The sequence below is a fragment of the Mus pahari genome, unplaced genomic scaffold, assembly GCF_900095145.1.
Source record: "Mus pahari unplaced genomic scaffold, PAHARI_EIJ_v1.1 scaffold_9042_1, whole genome shotgun sequence".
Classification (NCBI taxonomy): Eukaryota; Metazoa; Chordata; class Mammalia; order Rodentia; family Muridae; genus Mus; species Mus pahari.
The window spans coordinates 21240-46497 of record NW_018394003.1 but is presented as its reverse complement, the minus strand read 5'-3'; the positions used below and the strand labels follow the sequence as shown (position 1 = coordinate 46497).

General features: G+C 37.1%; 1 protein-coding gene across 1 annotated transcript in view; it reads left to right on the top strand.

Moving 5' to 3' along the window:
- Positions 1-1495: 1495 nt before the first annotated feature.
- Positions 1496-25258, top strand: part of LOC110315837 (vomeronasal type-2 receptor 1-like) — a gene marked incomplete at its 3' end in the record, with an annotated part of 28876 nt that continues 5113 nt past the window's right edge. Inside the window, exons 1-6 of the mRNA XM_021189790.1 lie at positions 1496-1737; positions 7348-7639; positions 10127-10990; positions 14333-14563; positions 22944-23067; positions 24565-25258. Of these exons, the coding sequence (XP_021045449.1) occupies positions 1496-1737; positions 7348-7639; positions 10127-10990; positions 14333-14563; positions 22944-23067; positions 24565-25258 (2447 nt within the window). The remainder of the gene's footprint in view (positions 1738-7347; positions 7640-10126; positions 10991-14332; positions 14564-22943; positions 23068-24564) is intronic.

Here is a 25258-nt window from a genome sequence, read left to right as displayed (position 1 = left end):
TCTCCCAGTATCTACTTTTTTCCCTATTAAAGATACTAGAGAGGTGAAGAAGTAGAAAATACGGGTAAATTATAGAAATTGGGAATGTAATTTTAAGCGTTGCTTTGATGTCTTTTTTTTTTCTTGCAATGTTTTGGATTTTGCTGGGGTCATTGAATGCATTCAAGAATATGATCTATAGGACCCTTGTAGCCCAGCATGTGACTAGATTATAGCTGATTCTATGTTTTCTGTGTAGCACGTTTAGTTTATTATTAATTTTAATATTATAAATAAAACTTGTACACCAAGGATTTTTAAAATACTTTTATTCCTTCACTTTACATCCCAACATCATGCTCTGCTTCTCCTCCCAGTGCCTCTCACACTGATCTCCCCATTCCCTGCTCCCTACTTAGAGAAGGGCTAGAATCCCAGGGGTGATTTTTTTTATCAGGTCCCTCCCAGTCCCTTTGCCCCACCCCATTCCCACAACTGCATATCAAGGCACAGCAGGATTAGGCATATCCTTTCCCACTGAATCCACAGGCTTGCTCAGTTAGGGAAACATGATGCAGAGGCTGGTGACAGACTCAGGGTCAGCCCCCACTTCAGATGTTGGCAGACCCACTTGAACACCAAGCTGCATTGCTGCTGCTGCTGCAGGGAACCTAGGTCCAGGCCATGGTCTCTCTTTGGTTGGTGATTTAGACTCTGGGAGCTCACACTACTGCCCACAAATATTCCAGAAGACACCCTGAGCTACATCTGATACAGTGGTTTTAGTTTATTATAAATTTGAACATTATAAGTAAAACTTATAGATCAAGGTCTATTTATTTATTTATTTTTTTAATTTTTTTTTGGTTTCTACTGCTTCATTAAATTGTTGTTGGGAGAACAACCATGTGACCGAATGGTCTACATGTTTTCCATGATCCAAAACTTGTACTGAATTTGATTCTGATAATATTCTATGAACTTTATTCTAAAGGTGTTAAGAGAAATGTTTGAAAATGAGCAGACAGGAAGACTGGGAGACTTGGAATCATGATACATTGACCTGGAAACAAGAAATTTGTCTCTGAGTAAGGAGTAGCAAGCAAGGGAGCAGAAATTGCTGGAGATGTGGCTCCACAGTGGAGTGCCTTTCTGGCTTGCACAAAGTCCAAGGAGTTGGCTGCCATGTGGTTTGATGAAGCTGCCAATGCCAAACAAGAGGGAAGAGTCTCTACCACTTAAAATAACTTTCAAACGGAAACCCATGGTTCTGTCACTATTTATCATTGCAAAACATACAGGATAACCATGTTCCTCCTCTAAGAGGATTGCTCAGCTCCTATTCCAGATCCATAAATTGCAAGTGATTGTGACATCTGTGTCTACAACATGAAATTATTTAGTCAGGAGCAGCAAGCAGGTTAAGCATATGCACACTCCAACACTCCTTCAAGGTGCTTCCTTAAAACCTGTGTCACTTCAATTCTTCCATTACTCTCAAGCTCACCACATGAAAATGGCTAGCAGAATTAAGTGCTTGATTCTGGGATTTACTGTGTTTTTGTGGGTTGAATTATACACTCAATATTCTCATCTTGACCAGAATGTTACATGCAGGTTGTTGCGCAAATTTAATTTGACCGGATATGTAGAAGCTGAAAACCATACTGTTGTTATTGGAGGACTATTTCCTGTCCACTACAGGACCATGCCAACTAGCTACTCCGATGAGGAAATAGAATCACCCATGTGTGAGGGGTAAGTTATTGTTAAATCTTTTACATTAATTTGGGTGGCTAGAATAGAGTGGATAGCATGCAGACTGGATTTCCATTGAAGTTCTCATTCTGGCATTATCTGCCTTTATTTCATGCTGGGGACAGCATACAATGACAGGGACTGCCTGCAGAATGCTGAATTGAGACATCTCAGAAGCCTGTGGCAGTTCCTTGTGAAAAAGAATGGGGGTGTCTGGGACCCTGAAAAGCAGGAGACATATCCCTCCAGTGGTGTCTCTGCCATCTGAAAGAAGGGACTGCTTGCAGTAGGCCAGGATTGAGACATCTTGGTAGCCTGCAGCAGCTCTTTGTAAAAAAAAAAAAAATAACAACAGCAACAAAAAACAAACAGTTGTTCCCAATTATCCTAAACTTAGCCTTGGACAATGGCTGTATAGATTTCATTTGTGCATGATTGCTTTTGAGTTGGCCTTGGCATTCATAATTATTCTATTTCATCTGACTTTCTTAATTCTTTCTCTATCTGCTCTGGTGAATTTGGTGAAACTAGATGTTTCTTGATGTAGTGATTCTTAAACAATTAAAAATTGAGGCACAGGGACACAGCACAGCACAGCACACACAGCACAGCACAGCACAGCATACACAGCACAGCACAGCATACACAGCACAGCACAGCATACACAGCACACACAACACAGCACAGCACAGCACAGCACAGCACACAGCACAGCACAGCACAGCACAGCACAGCACAGCATAGCACGGCACGGCACAGTCCAGCCCAGCACAGCCCAGCACAGCCCAGCACAGCCCAGCACAGCACACACAGCACATCACAGCCCAGCACAGCACACACAGCACAGCACAGCCCAGCACAGCACAGCACAGCCCAGCACACACAGCACAGCGCAGCCCAGCCCAGCACAGCACAGCACAGCACAGCACAATCCTAATGGCCCAGGTGCATGCTATGTGTTCTCATCTTGGAAAAAAATGTAGGAACTGCACAATGGTAGTTCCAGATTAATGTTTGACTTGCAAAGAAAGTTTGAAAATTATTAGAAAATGAACATTGGGATTCCAAGAAAGGAATAAAAAATGAAGTTATAAGAAGTTTTATATAACATTTGAGAGGGGTTCCTGGATAATAAAGAATAGAATACATAAAATTATATATTAGTAAAACAAAGTCAAAACATTGGGATTCTTAGGAGAGTCAGTGTGTGCAATGTACAGAAGCAGAAAGCTAGCATAACTAGTGAGTTAAGAGCTAAGTTGATTCTTTCTGGTCACTGCTTGGCAGCTTTGCCCATGCCATTTATCATTAGGCAAAGCTCATTAGAGCTTCAAATAGCATTAGAAAATTCAAGTAGCTGGCCTCAGAGCTCTGAGCTCTGAAGTATATAATAAGTTAAAAATTAAAGTTTAAATAATGATAAGTTCATAATTATTATTTTGGCTACAGACTTGGGAATAGGGAAGCTTGAAACTTTGGGGGAGCAATTGTAATTCTTGATTCTTTGTGGGATGTGGTTATTCTTTTGAATTTGATTTGGCTATGATTAGACAATATATTTTTTCTACCTCCTTTTGGAGTATCAGTAAAAGACTGGGGCAAGAAAAGGGCAAGAGAGCATGAGAAGAACATGAGAAAAGTGAGAAAAAGGAGAATGTGAAGAGTGAGTGAAGAGAGAATGTGAGGTGTGTATGGAGTGTGTGTGTGTGAGTGAAAGGAGAGTGCATGTGGTGTGTGTGTGTGTGTGTGTGTGTGTGTGTGTGTGAAGAGTTTGTGTGAGAGTGAAAGGAGAATGCACAGAGGTGTGTAGGAGTGTGGGAGTTTGAGAAAAGAAGAGCACACAGGAGAGTGCAGAGTGTATGCAGCCTGAAGCAGCGAGTGAACAAGCAAGAGAGAAAGAGCAGAAAGTGAGATTGAAGAGAGAGAACTTTTAAGCCTTGAAAAATTCCCTGTTAGTTTGTACCTAAAAGCTAGTCTGTGTATATTTATTATGTGCCTTCCATATATACCTGCTTCCAGTTGAGAACTCCTATTCTGTGTTGAGGCTAGGCCTTGACAATCTGTTTACAGTGGGAGTGGTTTTCTATAGAATGTTTTCAGAAAGTCACTCCTCAGCGGATTCTCTTGGAACAGAAGCAGCAGTATCTAAAAGCTTGTTAGGCATATAGAACAACGGGTTGCAAATAGAACAAGGGGTTGCATACAACACCTGCAGAAGTGAATCTACATGTTCAAAAGACATCTGTTGGTGTATGTGAACACTCAGGTTTGAGAAGCTCAAATGCTGCATAATGTGCTGCAGGTTCACTGTTAATTGACACAAGCTCATTAAGTGTGCATCCTGGGAATGCTGCTTTATGTCTGACAAAATGTTCATGATAGGATTCTGACCTGCAGGAAAACTTCTATTGCTACTGCTGACTCCTGCAAGATATCATATCAAAAATGGAATTCTCATTTCTCAAATATAGCAATTATTGTCAGAGAATGAAAGTTGGGACAGGACTAATGTCTCTTAATATATGTATCTTATACAAGTACAAACACACAGAGATTAAACATAAAAATAATACCAGAAATTTAAAGAAAACAAAACATTAACCTCCAATTCCATTACCATCACAAAACTGCATTTTTATTTTTTTATATCCATTTTTGAGTGTTTTGAAAATAAACTTAAGATTGTTATAGTATGAGGGTCGGACAGGTATTGTATTGTATTGGACATAGTAACTAATACAGCAGACTTTTCCATTATGCTGTTTGGTCTTCATAGCTGTTTGGCAGTTTCTTACATGATATCGATATCAATCACAACTCCTTTGCTTTTATACATGTTCCAAGTTATTACTGTTAGGAGCAATCTTCAGTATGGCTGCTGACAAATGAGATTTATGATGAGTCCCTAATTAACACTTTCCTCATTTTTCTAAATTATTTCCACTTTTACAGTGAAGGGTACAAGAAGTGAGTGATTATATATATATATATATATATATATATATATATATATATATAATTTTAGTTTTATATATATACTTATAGTTTTATATTTATATATAATTTTAGTTTTATATTTTTTAACTTTTTTTAAAAATTAGTTCTATATAATTCATTTTCACCATTAATATTCCACAGTCCCCTTAGTCACAAACAGTTCCAATGTTCTCCAAGCAGTTTACACTTTCTTATGGAATGCAAATTCTCCTAGTTTGAGAACCCCTTACAAGACTATATAGAATTCAGAAGCTAGAGTGGATCTAATCTAATGTTACATTTGTTGTGTCATCTTTTACTAGAACAGTAACTGCTTCATGAATTCAAGATGGGGTTTGGAGAAATTTCATTTGGAAATCAACAACTTTTGCAAGATACTAGTTTCAGGTGGCCATGGGTTAAACTAAATAAATGAGGAAGATTTAGATTATTCTGAAAATATTACAAGGAAATGATACAAAGAAGAGAGCATTTTATATCTTGCTTTGTTTAAGGCACACACAAGTTAAATTTATAACATGGATTTTTTTTAAAAAAATGATATACAGTGTGTAATAGTACTGTGGGGATCATAAGAAAAGCAATGAATGAAGGAAACTCTCCCCAGACTTCACCTAATTACATTGAAATGTTTTCTTTGTTAATCTTTAGCGGGGAGGGTCCGATCACTTCTATGCAGTTTTAATCAGAGTAAGAGGCCTACTGCTCATTTTAATGCTGGTTCTATTCACACTAATATATCACCTTCCTATTCAATGATTTTTAAAAATAGAAAATGTTCCCACACAGCTTAGAAGCTACCATTGGATACTGAAGTTTATTCCAGTTTTTCCAATATTCTAAATACCCAGTTTGAGGCAGATAGCTTTTTTTCCTTTGGGAAGAACTAATTAATTTTTGGCTAATTAAAAAATTTAGCTATAGGGTCAATTCAAGTGGATATTTTGTAGACTTTGAAAAGAAATCTACCTTAATATTGTATGTGTGTTATCTATCTATGTATCTATGTATCTATGTATCTATCTATATATCTATGTATCTATTTATGTATCTATCTATGTATCTATGTATCTATGTATCTATATATGTATCTATGCATCTATGTATCTATGTATCTATGTATCTATGCATGTATGTATGTATGTATGTATGTATGTATGTATGTACCTACCTACCTACCTACCTACATACCTACCTATGGACTTTACATGCTGATCACCATCCATCCTCTTCTCCCAGAATTCTCCTCATAAGTCTTCTCCCACACTACTTACCTTTTCACCTCAGAATGTAGAGAGCTCCCCAGTCCCAGATAATAACATGCCATGACACATGAAGTCACTGCATACCTAGAAAAATTCTCTCCCCCTGAGGTGAGACAAGGCAGCCCAGTTAAGGAAACTGGAGGCACAGGCAGGCAACAGAATCAGGGTCAGTCCTTGGTCCAGGTCTTGGGGGACCATCATGAAGTAAAAGTTGTATGTCTGCTAAATTGTGCAGGAGCCAGGTTCATACATTGAATGTGCTTTGGTTGGTGACTCAGTCTATAGGACTACCCATGTTTCAAGGTTAATTAATTGTGTTGGTCTTCTTGAGGAATCCACATTCCCTCCAGGCTCATCAATCATCCCCCCACCTCTTCCACACTTTTTCAAGTACTCAGACTAAAGTTAGCAGTGGGACTCTACATCTGTTTTGGTTTAGCAAGGATTTAAGGGACATCTGGTATTGTTTTAATTTCCAAATGAAACCAGGAACCTCAAGTCACTGCAGGACTATGTACATCCTCTCACACTGAAGGCTGTAGGAAGAAAGATTGGACGTGCGTTTTACAGATTGTAAGAGATCACAGGTACCAGCACAGACTACCATACCCAGCAGATATTTCTATCACCTGAGATGGAGAAAACAATATATTCCATAACACAAACAAATTTAAACAATATCTATCCCCAAATTCACCCCTTAATAAGCACAAGAAATAAAACCACACTCCAATGAGGCTGACTATATCCAAGAAGTAATTTCATACCAGTAAAACCAAAAGAAGAGAAACACACACACACACACACACACACACACACACACACACACACACACTATGTTAACACCATCATCAAAATAGCAGGAATTTCCCATCATTTGTCATTAATATCTCTACATACATCAACAACAAAGATAGATATTACCTCAGAATAAAGGGCTGAAAAAGGTCTCACAGGTAACCAGAAACAAGAAACAAGCTGGAGTAAGCCATGCTATCTTACTTTAAAAAGATACTGCAGTATTTATTTAGAAGATGTATAATGTCATCAGTATGAAGTTGGAAGTTAAGCAACAAGATGATAATGTTCTGGTGTAGTATCTTCTGTTTTCTGCTTTTCCTTAATTGTGTTACCTCACTGGATCTGTCTTTAAATTACTGATCTTTTCTAGACTTGAGTGGTTTTCTATTTCTAGTGTCTTTCTCTAGTTTTAGTAACTTCTCACCACCTGTCTGTCTGCTTTGCTCTCCCCAGCTCCCTATCATTCTTCAAACATTTGTGTAGCCGTTATGGTCTATGATACATGGTCTTGGAATTTCTTGGCTCATACATCTGTTCTCAACCCAAGGTTTAATTTTCGGGGTTTCCGCTGGATGAAAACCATGATTCAGACCATCAAGGAGATTAATGAGAGGAAGGATATTTTGCCCAACCATTCTCTGGGCTACCAGATATTTGACAACTGTTTCTCCACCACCAAAGCAATGGAGTCATCTACGGTGTTTCTAACAGGGCAGGAGGAATACAAGCCGAACTGGAGAAACAGCACTGGAAAATTTCTAATTGGAATTATTGGAGCAGGAGGATCAACTATGTCAGTTGCTGTTTCAAGAATTCTAGGGATTCATCAAGTACCTCAGGTATCTTGGAAAAGTGTACTATGTGCTAAGAAAAAAATATAAACACTGTGCCAGGATGGGTAGCACATGCCTTTAATTACAGAACTTGGGAGGTATAGGTAGGTGAATCTCTACACACTCAAAGCCAGCATATTCAACAAAGTGAGTGCCAAGACAGTCAGGACTGTTGCAAAAGAAAATTCTGTCTCAAAAAGACCAGAAAGAAAAGAAAGATAGAGAAATACAAAGAACATGTAGAAATTATTATTAATGAGGTCCAGAGATGCTGCACTAAACTATAGAGAGAAGATAGAATGGGTTCCTGTCCTCAAAGTTACTCAGTTCAACCCATCCCTGGCAATGTGTATCGTTGTTTATTAAGAAGGCACTTGTAATTGCTCAAACTGCTGGAGCATCATGCTTGCATTGACTAACATGGTAAATGGGCCCAGAGCACTGTGTGGGGCAAGATAGGGTCTATCTATAAATACTTGGTGTAGTTGATTGGTGGCTGGAATAAGGCACAGGTTTTCCTTTGGGTCTTGTTGATCCTTGAGAATCCTAAGCAAAATCATCATTATGACATGCTAAAATGAGATTGGGATTTCCATTAATAAGTTGTTTTAAACCCAGAGAGATAGACATATGTAAATACAAGAATACATAATTGCAAAACATTAATTATTAGGAAAATAAAAAGTTCTAGAATTATCTCAAAGCCTATGTCAGTAAAGTGTCAGGATGTATTGATGTGAATAAGAGCAAGATTATTGGGGATCCTGAAATAATGGCAGTTTTTCATTCACCTTTCCTCCATCCATCCTATATCCTGTATTCCCAACTGTTGTCTTTTCTTTCCTCTTTCTTTCTTTCTTTCTTTCTTTCTTTCTTTCTTTCTTTCTTTCTTTCTTTCTTTCTTCCTTCCTTCCTTCCTTTCTTTCTTTTTTTTTCTTTCCTCATTTTTCCAGTCCTTCCTCCCTATCATCCTTCATTCCTTTCTTTCCTTTTCTTTTTAATTACTCCAGATAAAATCCAGGTACTGGTTTGTTGTAGACAAATGTTGCATTAATGACCTACAATGCCAATCAAATACAGTATTTAATTTAGAGAGCTCAAACTGTGAGTTGGAAGAATAGGAAAGTACTGTGGAAAAGAATGCACGGAAAGGTAGGTGACTTGGCATATATCTTAGGATTGGGCTTCATGTGGCTCATCCAAACTGCAGATGCTATGAGCTCTATCTTTCCTTAACTCTAAGGAACTCAAAAATAGACTAGAAACCTTCAGATATACGTCTTCATAACGTTTTTTAGTAACTCTAGAAAAAAGAATAAACTAAAATTTAAGTTTAACATATTGATATTAAGAAATTAAAAAGTATAGGTATTATGATATTAATTTTCTTGTGGAAGAAACAAAGATGGAAGAGCTCCAAGTAACAAGATTTTATATGATAAATAATTCACTAGACCTCAGAAATCTGATATCACTCCTTCTTGGAGAGGTTCATTCCAACAAAATAGCTTCAGTGAATCTGCTGTTTTTGTGATTAGAAAGGAAAATAAATATTAGAAGGTGCAATAAGAGAATAAAACATGGAAAAAACAGAAGCCAGGAAAAATAAATGAAGGAATCAATTGGATCTTGGGAGTTATAGAACATCACACTGGAAGTGATATCTTAAGGGCATGAGAATGAATTGAAGAGAAGGTAAAATATTTAGGGTATATGTTAGTACTTACAGGGTGTGTACATCAAAGATACATGAAGCAGTGTCAGGAATATGTGCTTGCCTGCTCTCCATGCTTAGGTCTCCCTAAATGCTAAGAGCAAATGAGGACTACTGATCAAGTAAGGACGGCATCCTTTTCATTTATATAACAATGTACCTTAAAAAGAGAGTTTCTAGTAACTCTGTAGGACAAGAGTGTTTACTCTTCTGAGTGGAGTACACCATTCTTTCATGTCGTTCAAGACAAGTTTTGGAACCTACATACTCAGGACTCCTGACAGCAGGAAATGATAAGAGAGAAGAAAGAGCATAACACAATTAAGGTATCAGAGGTAAGATAGGGAGAACATGCAGGAGATAAAAGTCGTTGACTGCAGATTGATACTTGGACTCAGAGAATCATCTCTGTACAGCAGATGCTACACCTTAGGAAGAGACTGGATATCCTGACACAGGGGAGTGAAAAATCTCAAGGATGATAGAAGAAAGTGCAAGAGACCTTCCTGAGACTGCTATGGTTCCACCCATGAAAACTAGTGATACTATGTGTCTTTACCTTAACAATTGGCATCCCTGAAAACTTTTTGCGGATAGAGCAACCAAAGAGTTGTCAAAATTGTCCCCATCTACACCCAGTAAGTAGAAGATTAAACAGGAAGTCATTGTCTACAGTAGGATGTGAGGGCAAAGGGATCCCTGTTCACCTCCCTCTCAAGTATAGAGAAACTGTCATTTTTGTTTAAATTTTGGCTAACTATAAATATTTTCAATTCCAGGTGGGATATGCTTCTTCCTCCTCAATTTTCAGTAATGATATTCAATTCCCATACACTCTTCGCACAATACCCAGTGATAAGTTCCAGTCTGAGGCAATCGTGAATCTAATTAGACACTTTGGTTGGGTCTGGGTAGGTGCTATTGCATCTGATGATGATTATGGAAAACAAGGAGTAAAATCCTTTAGGGAAAAAATGGAGATGGCCAACCTCTGTGTTGCTTTCTCTGAAACCATTCCCAAAGTCTACTCCAATGAGAAAATGCAAATAGCTGTTGATGCACTAAAGAGTTCCACTGCCAAAGTCATTGTGCTTTATGCAACTGACATTGACCTCAGCCCCTTTGTGCTGGAAGTGATTCATCATAACATAACTCACAGGACATGGATAGCCAGTGAAGCCTGGATTACCTCAGCTCTCATTGCAAAGCCTGAGTATTTCCCCTATTTTGGTGGAACTATTGGATTTGCTATACCAAGGAGTGTTATACCAGGATTAAAAGAATTTCTTTATGATGTACANCCTAGCAAGGATCCAAATGATGTCTTGACCATTGAATTCTGGCAAACTGCTTTTAACTGTACCTGGCCCAACAGCAGTGTGCCTTACAATGTGGACCACAGAGTGAATGTTACTGGTAAAGAAGACAGACTGTATGACATATCTGATCAGCTCTGCACTGGAGAGGAGAAGCTGGAGGATCTGAAAAATACCTATCTGGATACATCACAACTAAGAATCACAAACAATGTAAGACAAGCTGTTTATCTTTTGGCTCATGCGATAGATCATTTTAGCCAAGCTGATATAAGAGAAGAAGATAATGAAAATACAGGACATCAAAATAAACCTGACTTTGAGTCTGTAAAGGTATGTTATTTGAACATATGATGTAGTATAATGTAAAATCAAGTGTTTAACACCCATATTCATGCCACTGAAACTGCTAATTTGCTTCCATGTGATTTTATAACATCAAAACATGTCTGGGTGACTTGATTGTTCATTTTCAATCATCATTTCTTACTAGTTTGCTAGGTTTGTTGCCAGTGATAACAAACCTGTCTCCTAGAAAAATTAATAATGCACTTTACAAAATATGAAATATAATGTGTCTAGGAGTAAAGCATGAGGTACTGCCTCTGGTTTCCTCCTTTTGTCTGTTCCCCATATAAAATATACAACTCCTAATCTAAGATCACTACTTGGATTCCAAAGCATCAGCTTCATGTTAGTCTAGGATATTTATGTCCCTTCAAGTAACAATGATTTCTGAATATTATATAAAATTTTCCTTATACTCCATGTCTTTTGTTTTATCTATTTAAATGAATGAATAGAAAATGAGGTCTTCATATAATATTGCAAGAGCTACACAAAAAGGATGGATGTCAGGAGATAACAATTATACCTGATATCTGGGACATTCATGTCTACTGTACCTGTCCTTCATCATCTGTCAAGTGATTCAAGTTGGTAAAAAGTGAGAAGTCTTGAATCATGTGCTCATCCATTTAATTCCTGCTTGTTTTTGTCCATTTCTCCCATTTACAAAAGATAAAAAATTTGATCATCAATGATTTGGTCTTGTCAGACCCACAGGAGGTCCACTTAACATCACTAATTTGTTACTTCTCCATTGCTTGATCAATATCCCTTTATTTTTATATAACACCCTGTCAATTTACTGGAGGCCACATTGGGTGGGACCCTTTCATTTCCACTTAACTTTCATGTTCAGGTAGGCCAACATTGCACTCAGCGCTGGTTGTTCTTATTCCCCCCAGGTAACACTCTTCATTCTGTGATTCTAAATAGCTAGTAAATGTATCAATATAGAGTATTTTCTTTTTTTAAAAAAGAAACCAAAGCAATACCCCATATTTACTTATGTTTCAAGATTATCCTACCAATAGACGAGACAAGAAAAGCTTCGGAATTCTGTTCTTTACTTGCATATTTCTAAATTACACTGCCTTTTTTGCCTTCTCCTTATTTTACTTTTCCTGTTCCTTCTCATCATCATACTCCTCCTGAAACAAGTCTACACTGTAAACCATACATCAGTCAATGAGCTTAGGGAAATGCTCAATACCCACATGGCATTTCAAAATTCTTGAGAATTATATGATGTTGGAAAAATGTGTGGTACCATCAATCAAGTAAAACTGTAGGAAGGCTGATCAAGTGAAGGGTCAGACTGTAGAAGTCTTTTACCATTTATTTGCTTGACTATTGATAAGGAGTAGGGAGAACATTTAATGAACTTAGCATAAGTGTTAAATTTTCATGATTTTTGACAAATATTTCATGGGAATTGAGAATAGACTGGAAAAGAGTCAGAAGAAAACAAGAGGCCAGGTAACATAAAGTATTAAATGGTAACTAAAACACTTTCTTAATATGTCCAGTCAGTAAATTCTTTCAGGTACAGAGCCTCCAATCACTATTATAAAGACTAGGAAATAATGTTTGTTAAATGTATGCCTTGCTTGTGGTCACAATATTTAGCAGAACCAAAAGGCTCCAGATCACAGCCTTGCTGGTCTGTGGAGAGCTTGGTTGAGAAATCCAACTTCAGCAGGTAGGGTAAGTGAAGATCGAGGATATGCCCTGTGTGATGGATTTCCTTTATGCTAAAGAAAGCATTTTCTTACCTACCTAATGTTAGTAGGGTAAAGTGTGAGTTAGACAATGGTAGTTTTCTCATTGAAAAGAAAGGATTATTCTCAATGTCTCTTTGATCCTATAGATTTAATGTCAGTCTTATGAACTACTGTACCACAGGCCATGGCCATTTCTGCATAAAGGTGGCTTACAATTCAGAAGTACACTCTCAAGACAATGTCATGCTAATCTTTTAGAGACCAGCTAAAGTGGACTTTATCTGAGAAATGAAAAATTTCCAATTTCCTAAGTCAGTCAGTCATTACCTCCTCCATGCCTCTTTCAACATTCTTTCTACAATAGCAACTGTGATGCGACAAAACATTTTCTGTGGAGATGCAGCACACATATCTACTCTCCCACACAGGGAGCCCTAAGTAGACCACATTCAGACACCACCAAAGACCAACTCAGTGAACCAATGGATTTTATTGTGATAACTTAAAGGAATATGGGTGAGGAGTTAGTTACAGGAATAGAAATGACTCTAAGACAGATATAATACTCATGTACATCCCAGCATGTGTGAGAGCTTTGAACCTTGAGAATAGCTTTCAGGCAGCTCAAAGGTGTGTCCTTCCCTAGTTGTTGTAAATAACTTCCAGGCAGCTCAGCTGGTGTCTGTTTCTCCCCAGCAGATGGACACCATGGTCTCCACAGTCTTCTTTGCATCTTGTCTTGTCTGAGTCTTCTTTGCCAATTAACACACTCTGAGAAGGACTCTAGGCTTTCCTTGCTTTCTCTGTCAGAGTGCTTTCTAGTGAATCTGCTCTGTTTCATGGACTTCCTAAAGCTATTTTGAGACATTTACCTTACTACCTAAAGAGCTTCCATGAAATGATGAACTTTTTGAATTTGGGGAGAAACCATGACACAATAGCAACATAAACATATCGAATTTAACTTTTATAGCCTGGCCATCTAGTCTCTCTACTAGGCACAGATTTTCAAAAGAAAGAAATGCTTGTGAACTTTTGTTTCTTTACATAGGGAAAGTGGAGTAAGGAGAATGAAATTATTCTAAACATTTTCCAGGCTCTTAATACAGAGATAATATACTGCTAAACCATAGTATAAGCTTATTTTAGGCTAACAAATACATACAATTGTAGTATACATCAGTGTCATATTAAAATTGTCCAGAGGTCAAAAGTAAGGGAAAAGGGTAAAATTAAATTTAACAAATTATTTAATCCAGTATGTCTGAAATACTATTTATAATGTAACAATTTAATATACTGTCATGATAATAAAATAATAATGTGAAATTGTTTTCATTCTTTTTAAAACTTTGTAACCCAGTATGCTTATTACATGCACAGCATATCTCAATTTACCAAAACATTATTTCTGTTTTATCTACCACCTGTGGCTAGAGGATATCAGAGTTGGCAACAAAAACAGCATTAGAAAAAAGAGAATACTATAAATTACATATGAAATCTACTTTCTTTACAAATATTTATTTTCTAAGTATTTCAATGTTTACAAAATACTTTTTTTTCCTTTTTTAACTATGCTCTTACTCCTCATTATTAGCTATGGTTGTACTTGACAAAAATAAAATTTGTTACCCACGATGGAAGGAAAATAGAACTTGATAAAAATGGAGATGTATTAAATGGATATTATGATATCCTCAACTGGCACATGGATAATGCTGGAGAAATCAACTTTGTCAAAGTTGGAGAATACAAATTCACAAGTTCAAAATATGAATTTGTTCTTCCAAAGAACTCAACATTGTTTTGGAACAGTGAATCCTCAAGGGTTGGTTGACCTGACATGTTTTTGTTTATACATACAGAGAGAAAAGTGTATTTTTTCTGGTACTAAATAAATGAAAAACACCTAAAGCTTTTACCATATTCCAAATCATTTTACTTAATGTAGCATATGGCCTTTTTGTATTGTTGTCTATTTATAATGTTAAAGAGCTCATGTTCTATTAAAATACATGAAAACTTTAGTATAATTTAGTTCTATTTTGATATATTGAGAATGTTTCATTGGAACACAGTAATTTTATTATCTTTTGAAATAAAAAATTGGTTATAGTGTTTCCTAATTTTTACTTTTCATATTTAAGTTGATTGGTGATATATCAATAATAAGAAGCAAGCACTTCTTGGCATCAGCAATAGTGTCTGGGTTTGGTGTCTGCAGATGGGATGGATCCCTAGGTGAGGAAGTCTCTGAATAGACTTTTCCTTCAGTCTTTACTCCACTTCTTGTCCCTGCATTTCCTCTAGACAGGAGCAATTCTGGGTTAATATTTTTGAGATGGGTGGGTGGCCACATCTTGGGCTCAGGGGCTGTGCCTTACATCTGAATAAGATCTCTACAGATTCTATCTCCTCTTTGGTGGGTATTTCAGGTAATGTCATCCCTGTTGCAACCTGGTAGCCTCTTGCTTTCCTGGCATTTGGGACTTTCTAGTGGATACCCTCAGTTCATCATCTCCACTGCTACACACCTTTCAATTTCCCAACCCTCTGTACTTCTTTCCCCTGTCTCCTCCCACACTTGATCCTGTACCCCTCTTCCCTCCCCCCTCTCTGTCCCAGATCTATCCCTCATTCTATCTCTCATGATTATTTTGTTCCCCCTTCTAAGTAGGACTGAAGCATCCCCACTTTTGCCTTTTTATTCTTGAGCTTCATATGGTCTGTGAGTTGTATCATGGGTATTTCAAGCTTTTTGTCTAATATCCAATTATAAATGAGTACATACTATGTGTGTACTTTTGTGACTGGGTTACCTCACTTATGATGATATTTTCTAGTTCAATCCATTTGCCTGCAAATTTCATGAAATCATTATTTTTTAAATAGCTGAGTAGTACTCCATTGTGTAAATGTACCACATTTTCTGTATCCATTCCTCTGTTGAGGGACATCTGTGTTGTTTCCAGATTCTGGCTATTATAAATAAGACTGCTATGAACATAGTGGAGCATGTGTGCTTGTTATATTTTGAAGCATCTTTGGGAATATGTCCAGGAGTGGTATAGCTGTGTCCTTAGGAAGTACTATGTCCAATTTTCTAAGAAACCGCCAAACTGATTTCCAGAACTGTTGATCCAGCTTTCAATCCCACCAGCAATTGAAGAGTGTTCCTCTTTCTCTACATCCTCACCAGCATCTACTGTCACCTGAGATTATGATCTAAGCCATTCTGACTGGTGTGAGGTGGATGTCATAGTTGTTTTGAATTACCTTTCCCTGATGACTAAGAATGTTGAACATTTCTTTAGGTGCTTCTCAGCCATTCCAGTTTCCTGAGTTGAGAGTTCTCTTTTTTAACTCTATACTACACATTTTAATAGGGTTGTTTGAGTCTCTGGAATAAGAGTTCTTTGTACATATTGGATATTTAGCCCTCTCTCAGATATGTGGTTGGTAAAGATTGTTTCCTACTCTGTAGGTTCTTGTTTTCTCCTATTGACAGTGTCCTTTGCTTTACTGAAGCTTTGCAATTTTATTAAATCTCATTCATCTATCCTAGAGCCTGAGGCATTGGTCTTCTGTTCAGGAAAATTTCCCCTGTGCCTATATATTCAAAGGACTTCCCCACTTTCTCATATTAGATTAAGAGCATCTGGTTTTATGTGCAGGTCCTTGATCCACTTAGACTTGAGCTTTGTACAAGGAGATAAGAATAGATCAAATTGCATTCTTCTACATGTCAACCTCCACTTTAGTCAGCACTATTTGTTCAATATGTTGTCTTTTTTCACTAGATGCTTTTGGCTTCTTTGTCAAAGATATGGTGACCATAAGTGTGTGGGCTTAATTCTGGGTCTTCCTATTCCCTTCATCTATCTGCCTGTTTCTGTACCAATATCATGTAGTTTTTACCACTATTGCTCTGTAGTACAGCTTGAGGTCAGGGACAATGATTCTCCCCTAGAAGTTCTCTTATTGTTGAGGATATTTTTTGCTACCCTAGTGTTTTGTTGTTGTTGTTGTTGTTGTTGTTTTTGTTTTTGTTATTGTTATTTCAGATGAATTTGAGAATTGCTCTTTCAGTCTCTGTGAAGAACTGATTTGGAATTTTGATGGGGATTACATTGAACCTGTAGATTGCTTTTGGTAAAATGGCCATTTTTACTATGTTAATCCTGCCACTCCATGAGCACAGGAGGTCTTTCCATCTTCTGAGGTCTTCTATTCCCTTCTTCGGAGACTTGAAGTTCTTGTCATACAGACCTTTCACAATTCTTTGGTTAGAGTCACACCAAGATATTTTATATTATTTGTTACTAGTGTGAAGGGTGTCGTTTCCCTATTTTTTTAAGCCTATTTATCCTTTGAATAGAGGAAGACTATTGATTTCTTTGTGTTAATTTTATATGCAGCCACTTTGCTGAAGTTGTTTGTCATATGTATGAGTTCTCTGGTGGAATTTTTGGGGTCACATAAGTATACTATCATTTCATCTGCAAATAGTGATATCTTGACTTCGTCCTTTCCACTTTGTATCCTTTTGACCTCACTTTGTTGTCTAATTGCTCTGGCGGGAACTTCAAGTGTTATAAGCATTTGACACAATATAACACCCTTTCATATTAAAAGTCTTGGAAAGATCAGAAATACAGGGCCCATACCTAAAAATAATAAAAGCAATATACAGCAAACCAAAAGACAACATCTAACTAAATGGAGAGAAACTTGAAGAAATCCCACTAAAATCAGGGACTAGACAAGGATGCCCACTCTTTCCCTATCTGTTCAATATAGTACTTGAAGTTCTAGCCAGAACAATTAGACAACAAAAGGAGGTCAAAGAGATACAAATTGGAAAGGAAAATGTCAAGTCTTTTTTTTTGGAGGGGGAGTGGCACCAATCTTGTTTGGTTTTAACCTAGGTCTCTGAGTTTGTCACCCTCTGGATCTTGGCATTTCAGGCAGCATCAGGTGTGAGATTCCTCTTGTGGAGTGGCTCTCAATCAGGACCAGGAATTGTTTGGTCACTCCCACAAATTTCTGTGCAGCCTTTAACCCAGCACATCTTATAGGTAGGCCAAATTGTAGGTTGAAGCTTATGTATCTAGTTTGGTGTCCTAATACCTCCGCTACAAGTCTCTCCTGATTAAAGGAGATTGTCAGTTAAGGCTTCATAATCCCAACTGCTAGGACTTTTATCGATGACTACTATCTTAGATTATTAGGAATTTCTATTGCACTGGGTTTGTAGCTTGTTCCCCAAATGACCCACAGTTCTATTTTTCTTTCCCTGTATTGTCTCCTTCTATCCTCACTCAATATAAACTCTCCTGTTTTCATTCCCCACCCTCCTCCACACATCAGGGATCTCTATTTATCCTTCCCAAGGACATTCATAGGAACTCCTTTGAGTTCTCCTTATTTTGTAGCCTCTCATTGTCTTTGGGTTGTAGCATAGTTATCATTTACTTTACAGCTAATATTCACTAACAAGTGAGTATATATCATGAGTGTCTTTTTGTCTAGATTTACCACACTCAGGATGAGTTTTTCAAGTTCAATCCATTTGCAAATTTTATAGTCATTGTATTTTTTTATTAAATTATTTTATATATTTACATTCTAAATGTTGCCCCTTCCCATGGTCCTCCTCTCTGAGTTCTTCACCCAATCTCCCATAACTTTTTGCTTCTGAAAGAGAGCTCCAACCACACCCCCAACCCACACATGCCAGTATCCTCCTTTCCTGGGGCATAAAGTTTCTACAGGATTAAGTGTATCCTCTCTCATTCAAGTCAGACAAGGCAGTCCTCTTCTACAAATGTGCCATAGTTCATCAATAATCAGATTGTGTAGACTTATCACATTTTCTTAATCCATTTTTTGGTTTAGGAACATCTATGCTGTTTCCAGTTTCTGGCTATTTCAAATAAAGCTTATAGTTAAACATTTCAAATAAAGTTTATAGTTAAACATAATTGAGCAATATGCTAGTATTATGGAGAATGCCTTTTATAAGACCATTTTTACTGTATTGATCCTACTGATTGATGAACATTGCAAAAATTTCCATCTTCTGATATCTTCTTATATTTCTTTTTATACAGACTTCAATTTCTATATTTTAATGACAATAGATTTATGGTGGAAAGTACACAAATTCTTGCCATATATATATATATATATATATATATATATATATATATATATATATATATATTTGACTTGCTTTGTTAGAGTTCCCTGAAAATATTTTATATTATTTGTGGCTATTATAAAGTATATTATTTCCTGATTTCTTCCTCAGTCATTTGTCTTTTTTATATAGGAAAGCTACTGATTTTATTTTTAAGTTGCCTTCTATTCAGACATTTTTGCATCAGGTGTTTATCAGCTGTAGGAGGTCTCTGGTAGAATTTTTGGAGTCCCTTATATATACTGTCATATTACCTCCAAATAACAATACTTTGACTTCTTTCTTTCTAATTTTTATTCTCTTGATCTCTTTTAGTTGTATTATTGCTCTGGTTAGAACTTCAGGTAGTACATTAAATACATATGGGGAAAGTGGATAGCCTTGTCTTGCTCCTCATTTTAGAAGATTTGCTTTGAGTTTCTCTCCATTTAATTTGATGCAAGGTGTTAGTTGGCTCTATATTGACTTTTGTAGTTTAGGTATGTCCCTGTATCCAAAATTTCTCCAACACTTTCATCATGAAGGTGTGTTGGACTCTTTCAAAGGCCTTTTCAGCATCTAATTAGATGATCATGTTTTTTTTTTTCTTTCATTTTGTTTACATGGTAGATTATATTGATAGATTTTCACATGTTAAAACATACCTTCATCTCTAGGATAAAGTCTACTTGATCATGTTGAATGATGTATTAGACTGGCAGATAATTTGTTTTGCAAATAATGTAATGTGTATTTTTGCATATGTCTATGAAGAATATTGGTGTATACTTCTTTCTTTGTTGAGTCTTTCTTTGTTTTTGGTATCAGGGTTTCAATTTTCTATTTTGTGGAATAATTTTAGGAGCAAACATTAGCTCTTCTTTGAAACTTCAGTAGGATTCTGTGCTGAAATCTTTTGGACTTAAATTTTCTTCCTTCCTTCCTTCCCTCCCTCCCTCCCTCCCTCCCTCCCTCCCTCCCTTCTTTCTTTCTCTCTCTCTTGCTCGCTCTCCCTCCCTCCATCCCTCCTTCCCTCCCCCCTTCCTTCCTTACTTTCTTTTTTCTCCAGATGGAAAACATTAATGATTGTGTTTATTTCCTTACAGTCTATGTGTCTATTTAAATTGTTTATCTGGTTTTGATTAAACTTTGATAAGTGGTTTCTATCAAGAAATTTGTACATTTCTTTTACATATTCCAATTTTATGGAATACAGATTTTTCAAAGTATGACAGTGAAAGGATCAGTGAATTTTCTCAGTGTCTGTTATTTTGTTCCCCTTTTCATTTCTGATTTTGTTTATTTAGAAATTCTTTCTCTTTGCCTGATTGTTAGTTCAGATAAAGGTATGTCTGTCTTGTGTATTTTGTCAAAGAACTAACTCTTTATTTCATTGATTCATTGTATTCATCTATTTGTTTCTGTTTTATTAATTTTAGTCCTCATATTGATTATGTCTGCCTTCTACTCCTTTTGGGTGCATTTACTTCTTTTTGTGCTAGAATTTTCATGTATGCTGTTAATTTAGTAGCATGGCATCTTTCTACTTTCATCAAGGCACTTTGTGCTATGAGCTTTTCTCTTACCACTGCTTTCATTTTGTTTTATAGGCTTGGGGTATGTTGTGCATTCTTTTTCATTGAGTTCTAGCAGGTGTTTAATTTCTTTATTTCTGCCTCAACCCAGTGGTCATTCAGTAAAGAGATGTTTAGCTTCCTTAAAGTTATAGGCTTTCTGCTGTTCCTATTTTTGTTGAGATCTTGCATTAATTCATGGTTGTCTGATAAGATACATGAGGTTATTTCAATATTATTGTATCTTTTGAGATTTGCTTTGAGAACAAGTGTATATTCAATATTTTGAGAATGTTATATGATTTCTTGAGAAGAAGGCATATACTTTTGTGTTTGGATGAAATGTTCTGCAGGTATCTGTTAGGGCTATTTGTGTCAGAGCATCTATTATTTTCATTATTTCAGCATTTAGTTTCACTATGGATGACTTATTCATAGGTGAGAGTGGATTGTTGACGACTCTCACTGTTAATGTGTGGGGCTCAGTGTATAATTAATCTTTCGCATCGTTTCCTTTACAAGTGTGGGTGGCCTTGCATTTGAGGCATAGGTATTTCAATTTTGAGGTCTTGAACATGTTCATTCATTTCTTTCACTTGATTGTATTTTCCTAGATTTCTTTTGCTTTATTCATTTAAGTATTCATTTATATATTTGTGTATATATTTATATATTCATGTATTTATTTGTTTTACATTCAATTCATAGCACCCCCTCATGCCTTATTCACCCTTTCACTTGAACACTTTCATCATTTAAACACTCCCATCATCCCCTGTTCCATTCCTCTCTGAAAAGAGGTACCTGGGTACAAACCCACATGGCACATGAAGTTACTACAGGATTATACACATCCTCTCTCACTGAGGCCAGATAAGGCAGCCCAGTTATGGGAATAGGATCTATAGGCAAGCACAGAGTTAGGGAAAGGCCTCACTCCAGTTGTTGGGGGAACCCTCATAACGAACAAGCTGCACATCTTATAAGTATGTGAGGTGGTCCTAGGTCCAGCCTATGTATGCTGCTTGGCTAGTGGTTGAGTCTCTTGTAGACCATGAGAGTTCTCTGTTTTCCCGGGTTTTTCTTAAGGGATTTGTTTATTTCTTGTTTAAGAGCTTGTAACATCTTCGTAAGACTGGATTTAAAATATAAAGTATTTTTCTTGAGCTTCAGCTATGTTAGAATATCCAGGGTTTTCTGGAGACAGATATGTGGGCTCTGGTGGTATCATATTGCTTGTTTCTTATACTGGCCTGTACTCATCTCTGTTTGGGGATAGTATAGGGTTAAGTGCCAATTTTGGCTTTATCTAGTTGGAAGGTTGATTTTCCCTTGCTTTGTTTCTTCTCTGATCTTCTGGCTTAAACAGCCTGTGGTTGCCTTGGTCAGAGATTCTTTATGTCTTGTATTATCTCTCCACTGGGGTCTTGGTGACCTGTGTAACTTCTGGAGTTTTGAGTTTTGTGTTCCTGTTTCTTCTGGGGTTCTGGAAATTGGAAAAGTCTCAGGAGTTCTGGATACTGGTTTGGTTTATGGGGTTCCAGGTACCTCAGAGTCCTGAGGCTTCTAATACTGGCATAGCTCCTGCTAGAGGAGGAGTCTTTTTCTACCATTGTCTTCAGACTATGGAGTGCAGGAAAGGACTAAATTAAGACTATATTCATATAATGAAGCTGATTTANATGTAATTCAAACAAATTTAAAAAGCACAAAAATGTCTTTGGTTTTGCTTTTGTTTTCTGAGCTGAGGCCTTTCTAGGTTGTTCAAGCTATCACTAAGCATGTATCACAAAACATATTTTATATGTTTATAAATATTTATCTCCCCAGATTGCTATGTAAATTCCTGGTTTATTTTGAATTTCACGTGCACATGCATGTAAAATATAAAAATACAAAGAGGCCTGTACTTGCTACTGAAATTTCTAAATGTAGTGAGCAACAAAACTTGCCAAGCTAAACTTTCCTTACATTATCTGTCTTCATTAATAGTTCGCACGGAAAAAGGTATTTCATGTTTTTCATTTTTCTGCCAGCCACTGAGGATAGATGTCTAACTACAATAAAAAAATATTTTAGGATGCAATTGCTGAAGGAAATATCCTTCAGGAACTGAAGACATTTATTAGTGTCATAGGTCTCATCAAATCAGGAACAGTCTTATTAAACTGTCCCATCTAAAGCATCTCATGTAATAACAGTTTGGTCTTGATCACCAAGGTGATGAACAACTCTCATTAGAGAGTCAATCACAAGACTGTCCTTTAGATGAGGTTCTTTCCAGGCTCTCCATATTATCATGCTTTGTCTGCTGTCTTTGCTTAGTATCCTGCACTTAGTATCCTTTGTAATGGGAAACATGTCTCCATGGATATATAAATCAAAACTTTTTCCATTTCAGAAGTGAAAATGTTTCAAGGCCTTGTTATATCAACCTTCTGTTTCTTCTCTAGCTTCCAGATTCAGTCTGCACAAAAGTGTGTCCTCCAGGAACTCGGAAGGGGATTCGCCAGGGACAACCCATATGCTGCTTTGATTGCATTCCATGTGAGGATGGATATGTGTCAGATAAACCAGGTAGAGATGGTCAAAATTTATAAATAGTAATGCAATCAGATTATTTATTTTCTGACAAAGACATCCTTGAAATCCTTTTTTAATTAATGATATAAGCAATGCATAGCAAAGTAATTAATATCTATCAAATTATTAAATGTTCTTTGCAGTGTGAATGAACATATTGTTTTCCCTACTGTAGTGGGAAAACAATGTGCATAAGGAAACACCAATGAAAACAATAAAATGGGAAATATGAATAAAATCATAAAATCTCCTAAGTACATGTTTTCGAACTATACTGAAAACTAACTAGGAGACAGTCCTCAAGGTTCTAAGCACTGAAGGCACATGCGTTGCACAGTGGCTGAGGCTCGGACTACTGTGACAGCCTGTTCAGTAGAGGTGACATAGACAGGTTTGGTTCCTAGAAATATGTTAGAGTAGGTTTATTTATATTTCTATTCAGTTTTGTTGGAGAAACTAAAAATCACTTGTCTTTTGTCACATAACACATATGAGTAATCATATAAAATTATAAAATGGTCTGGGATGGAATGAAGTGGACTGTAACCTACACAACTCCCTTGCTAAAGGTCCCACAGTTTCCACAAAGAATTCCATCCAGAACAGTCCAGACCAGGAGACAGAGTAGTTGAAAGTATATGCAGTTTGATCTGAATCTTTAATTAACACTCAGTCAAACCATTCCATCATCTGCCATAACCTCACCTCAGCTAGATTTTCCTTGGTCACCAATGCTTGCTCTTAGAGCCTCCCTCAGATGTAGTCTTCTTCACTCAGGGACCAGGATTGACGTTGTTTTCCTTCCCATCATCATCCTCATCACTCAATGAATAAGCATCTAGAGTTGGGCACGTTTGAGTAGGCAAATTCCTGAGTCTCCTCTATGAAGGGATATTACTTGAGAGAATGAAAATGCTAGGGTTTTAACCAGCTGTGTGCCAGTCATTTTGACTGTTTCCTGTCAGAAGCTGTGACTTTCTCATTCCTGGGCTGATCTCGATTTGATAAAGACACAGTCCTCTTTTTTTAAAAAAATGTTTTATTAGATATTTTCATCATTTACATTTCAAATGCTATCCTGAAAGCCCCCTATACCCTCCCCCCCGCCCCGCTCCCCTACCCACCCACTTCCACTTCTTGGCCCTGGCGTTCCCCTGTATGGGGCATATAAAATTTGCAAGACCAAGGGGCCTCTCTTTATTCAACAGATAGAGGAGAAAGAAAGGACCTCATCAATAGAAAAAAAAAATCAAGAACAACTCAAGTTGAGATGTGATCATTTTCTGATATTCAAAGCACCTCTAAAACTGTCACATCATCTCCACCAAGGCCCTTTTTATAATTGTAATTTTAAGATATTATATAGATTTTATAATAGATTTCGAGTAAATCCTGTTGAGGTCTTTAACTGAACCAGATCATTCACAGTTAAAAGTGACAAATTTTTTGACGTCAATAGTCAATCATGCAGGTTTTATTTTTTCACAATAGGTCAAAGGCTATGCGATCCATGTGGTGAAAATGACTGGTCCAATGCAGAGAAGAACAAGTGTGTGCCAAAGCTTGTGGAATTCCTTGCTTATGAGGAGGCCCTGGGGTTCACCCTCATCATCCTTTCCATCTTTGGAGCTCTTGCAGTCTTGGCAGTCGCTGTTCTGTATGTGATCCACAGACATACTCCGTTGGTGAAAGCCAATGACCGGGAGCTGAGCTTTCTCATTCAGATGTCTCTGGTCATCACTGTGCTGTCATCTATGCTGTTCATAGGCAAGCCATCCAACTGGTCCTGCATGGCCCGCCAGGTAACTCTGGCACTGGGCTTTTGCCTTTGTCTGTCTTCCATTCTTGGAAAGACTCTTTCACTCTTTTTTGCCTACAGAATTTCCATATCCAAAACCCAGCTAATATCCATGCACCCCATTTTTCATAAACTCATTGTGTTGATCTGTGTTGTAGGGGAGATTGGTATATGCACAGCTTACTTAATGTTGGAGCCTCCAAGCATCTTCAAGAACATTGAACCTCAAAACACAAAGATCATCTTTGAATGCAATGAAGGTTCTATTGAGTTTCTGTGCTCTATTTTTGGGTTTGATGTCCTTCTGTCTCTGCTGTGTTTTCTTACATCCTTTGTGGCTCGGCAGCTACCAGATAACTATTATGAAGGGAAAAGTATCACTTTTGG